The 4,393-nt window shown below is 34.8% G+C and overlaps 1 protein-coding gene across 1 annotated transcript in view; it reads left to right on the top strand.

The window, feature by feature from the left end:
- LOC125671402 (uncharacterized) overlaps nucleotides 1–2,894 on the top strand; it is a 139,343-nt gene extending 136,449 nt beyond the window's left edge. The window contains exons 172-176 of the mRNA XM_056163272.1: nucleotides 81–152; nucleotides 864–1,097; nucleotides 1,423–1,522; nucleotides 1,657–1,802; nucleotides 2,005–2,894. Of these exons, the coding sequence (XP_056019247.1) occupies nucleotides 81–152; nucleotides 864–1,097; nucleotides 1,423–1,522; nucleotides 1,657–1,802; nucleotides 2,005–2,071 (619 nt within the window). The 3' untranslated portion in view covers nucleotides 2,072–2,894. The remainder of the gene's footprint in view (nucleotides 1–80; nucleotides 153–863; nucleotides 1,098–1,422; nucleotides 1,523–1,656; nucleotides 1,803–2,004) is intronic.
- Nucleotides 2,895–4,393: the final 1,499 nt, after the last annotated feature.

Here is a 4,393-nt window from a genome sequence, read left to right on the forward strand (position 1 = left end):
TGTTTGTGTCAGGAAGACATAAAGGTGTTTTCTTGTAACATTTCTGAATTGTTAAGATGGTCTTTTTTTGTCTTTTACAGCTCTGATGTGTACTTTGTCCTACAGCAAACATTTGAGCCATTCCACCTCATCAACAATACAGAACAGAATATGTAAGTTGTCTTCTCATATGCCCAGTGGTTTATTAGCTCACCTGAGCTGAAGACTCAAGTGAGCTTTTCTGATCAAAATTTGTTGACACAAGCTTTTCACATTTTCATCTTCTCCAGAACCACTGGGCCAATTTCAACCAAACTTGGCACAAAGCATCCTTGGGTGAAGGGGATTCAAGTTTGTTCAAATGAAGGGCTTCAAAGGGGAAATAATCACAAAAATGCAAAAATAGGGTGGGGTCATTTGAAAATCTTCTCAATATTCGCTGGGCCAGAAAAGATGTAATTTACATGAAAGCTTCTCCTTAGTGGAGATTCAAGTTAAATCATGACCCCTGGGTTAGGGTGGGGCCAGAATAGGGAATCAAAGTTTCACATACGAATGTATAGGGAATTAAACTTGGCACAAAGCATCCTCAGATGAAATTTGTTAATATGAAAGGTCATACCTGTCTACAAGGGCATATGATAATTAATGAATTTGTAGTCAAATTTATTAATTAAGTTTGTTTAGTCATTATATTTGAAAGGTTTTTTCTGAACCAAGCTGCTTGTACAATGATAGTTTTGCTAGGAACTGCTGCTCAGGTGAGCAACGTGGCCCATGGGCCTCTTGTCTTGTTTAATGGCTGAACCAGAAATCAAGGGAGGTGGGGTTTAAATCATTTTGAAAATATTCGTTTAAATTCATTTCCACAATTGTTCCATCAGATATTTCCCAGAAAATGTTCAGGAGGAACTGAAGAACAGGATCGGTGGAGATCCTTCACTGCAAGTCGTCACCATCAGGAAACCATTCAGCAGTGAAGCCAACCTTATCTACCAACTGAGCAAGTCGTACGTGTGGTGGCTGGACGACCCCTGGGCAGCACTGGTGGCCCTATCAGCCATCTCCATCCTCCTCTGTCTCGTGGGACTCATTGTCATCATCTTCACTCACTCAAGGTCAGTTTCCTGTCATCAAGGACAAATCTGCATATTGCTATTTTCTTTGTGGTTTATATTTCCACTTTATCTGTTATTAAAAAAATATCTGCAGAATTAGATATAATGTAGATAGACAGGACAGAATTGCACACTGATCCATCAAACTTTGTCCCCATTGACTCAACTTAAAAAAAACAAATTTTTATTGTAGAACCTTATTTTTGAAAAACTTCAACTTTGACAGTACTTTATAAGGATACCATGCATATAATAAATGCTCCTTAAGAAAACTAGGAATTTTTTCTTTCAATGGACAAAATGAGGAATTTTCTTCTTCTTTTAGGTATATGAGATATATACATGAATACGAAGCCCATATGAAGGCATTTGATCAACCTGAATTTGTTGAACCCCCGAGTTTCCTCCGGGAATATGAAACACAGGTAATGAATTTGATTTGACCAGTACAGGAAAGAAATGTAGATTTTTTTATCCACTCGCTTCCAGTCATCAGATGTTATCAAATTTGTTATTGAAAAGACGGGCATTAACTATTAAATACCTTTACTTCACACAGAGTTTGAACATGTACGTTCCACCAGACGAGGCGGTGCAGGACTTGGGAGAAATAAATATGACATTTGAGGGTGAAAATGTGGTAGCAGCAGAGCACATTGGTGGGGATCAAGGAATTACATCTGCAGTCAACCCAATTTACCAAGAGTAAGTATTGAAGGGAGCCATGTCTTAATATGAATCATACCACATCTGAAGCTCAATAAAAATACAACCACTTAAAATAGGTACTATTTAGGGCTTTTGAGATGTTTTCTTCTCAAGAATTTGGGGATATTTTTTTTGTAATAGCATTTCTTTGTGAATACATATACTTTTAAAATGACATTGTAATATGGTATGTTTTCAGGGATGATCCTCAGACCATGCAGCCACCAAGGCCAACAGGATTTACAGAAAGTACAACCATGTTGTGATTGTAGACTAAGTTAGAGACTGGCCATCAACATGTTCATGGCTACGCACTCCATTCTGAGGCTTCCAATTTCTCATTTACATATTCATCACCTCCATCATTACCCATCATGCCTCAAAGTTTGCAGAGTGCATACATTTAATTAAAGTAAATGTGATTAACAATCCAGTGACACATAAAAAAACCCAAAGAATATATTAATGCTGAAAAATCTAAGGTGCCATGGAGGAACGAATTTCAACAAAAAATGTAGTGAATTTTTGTGCATTATACATTGCATATGTTATGCAAAAATGTTGTTTTTTTTCCTCTCAAAATGATACCTTAGTGCATCATTTCTGTTAAACTAGTGTTTAGATTTTTATATTCATTATTTTTTCAAAGTATTATTGAATAAACATATTACAGAAAAGTGCACACATATCAAACGAAGTATTTTTTCTCTTTAAGATGAATTTTTATGATATACTCCGTCACATTCCATGTCATTATTTATTATGGTTGTATTTTGTTCTCTTTTGTGGAAATTTTTATCCTGAAATCTTGGAAATTATGTTTTGTAGAGGTTGTTTGTGGTATAAACTGTTATATTTCTTAATGATATAGAGATTTTTATTTTTGTACACAGATGACAAACCTTTTTTTTTTTTCTTATGAAAGTTTGCTTCACATGCTAAATGTTCTATGAATAAGCTTGCCATCATGCACAATGTTGGGTGTATAATTTGTTTGCCAGTAAAGTGTGTTTATGTTATAGGATTCGAGAATCACATATTTCAACCATTTGTATTTTTATAAACAAATATACTCTATTTTTCAATACTGTTTTGTGTCTGGTTTTTTTTTTTTTATATTACTTTATGAAGCCTTGATGGTTGAGTCCTCACAACTCATGCAATATGCCAGTTTCGAGATACGAACTCTTCTGTATAGGAGGTGCATTTAGTGGAACTTTGAATGCCTAAGTGGGACAGAGTGGATATACAGCCAACGAGGAAATGTATTAAAAGCGGCTTCTCTTTAAATATGTAAATGTGGGAAATACTAAATACTATCGAAAGAAATGTTTTACCGAATTGGAAACATACAAACAATGTCATATTTGTAAGAAATATCTTGGATATGGTACTTATGACCAGTGAAATAACGTGATAGGATAAGAGTTCTATGTATTTAATTACTCCCTAAATACTTATCACTTACTTAGTTTGTGTATCAGTCGAATTCGGGTTATCAAATAGCGTAGGAGAAACTTACTGAGTACATTCACTTGTACGCTGTGATGAATATCTCACTCCCGCATGTAAACAAATTCTTTCACGTCTTACTATGTACGAGAGTTCTCCAAAGGGAAATAAATCGGACGTATCTCGAAACCGGTTTATTGCAATGGTACATGTATGGATCATTATTCTATTATTAAGGTTAAGTCCCTCAAACTGGCCAAATTACAGTTGAATCTTATTATCTCGAACTCGATGGGACTGAAATTTTTTGAGATATCCAAGGATTACAGATATCAAAGGTAAAATACTTTAATAAAGAATAAGTGGTTGGGACTTCTGAATCGCTTCGACATATCTATGGTATTCGAGATATCGGTGTTCCAGATGCCGAAGTTGAACTGTACAAAGAAGTTAAGTGTCATGTCAGCTTACATAGAACATTTTCAGCATTAAGGTGAAGAGTAAGAAAAGAGTTTTCCCTATGAAATTGGCCTCGGTTATTAACTAAATGTAAATTTATTAATAAGATATAGTTGTCAATGAGCCATGCATATTATACAGTACTAATAACACTTAGAAATGGTGGTGTCTTCATTCATTACCTTATTTATACCCTGCATCTGACTGTCTCTCAGCACTTCTTTGTGCAGTTCAACGTATATGTATAGGAAATATTTGTATCTAGTGATCAGTCATCCAAAAATTCTTATCTAAACGCCACTCTGATTACAAGAACAAGTACTTTGAAGTTGAAATAAAAAATATACTAGAGTTCCTCATTTACAATATATTCGTAGTTGCTGGCGATCAAGTCTTCCAACAGTGTTGGAATGCCCATGGGAACGAATTGTGCTTCTTTTCTAGCTGAACTTTTTCTTTTCGTTGTTATGAAGCAGAGTTTATTAATTTATATACAAGATATGAAAGATCTACATTAAAACTATATTGTATAGGTAAGATTTTTGTGAAAAGTAGGTCAAACCTCCAGGTTAAGGTCAAAGATCACACACCTTTGCATCACATGAAAGATCTTGCCGTAAAGAAAGTACATACAAAATATGAAACTCCTACCTTAAATATTCCAAGAGGTATTTTTA

This window comes from Ostrea edulis, chromosome 4 (assembly GCF_947568905.1).
Source record: "Ostrea edulis chromosome 4, xbOstEdul1.1, whole genome shotgun sequence".
NCBI lineage: Eukaryota > Metazoa > Mollusca > Bivalvia > Ostreida > Ostreidae > Ostrea > Ostrea edulis.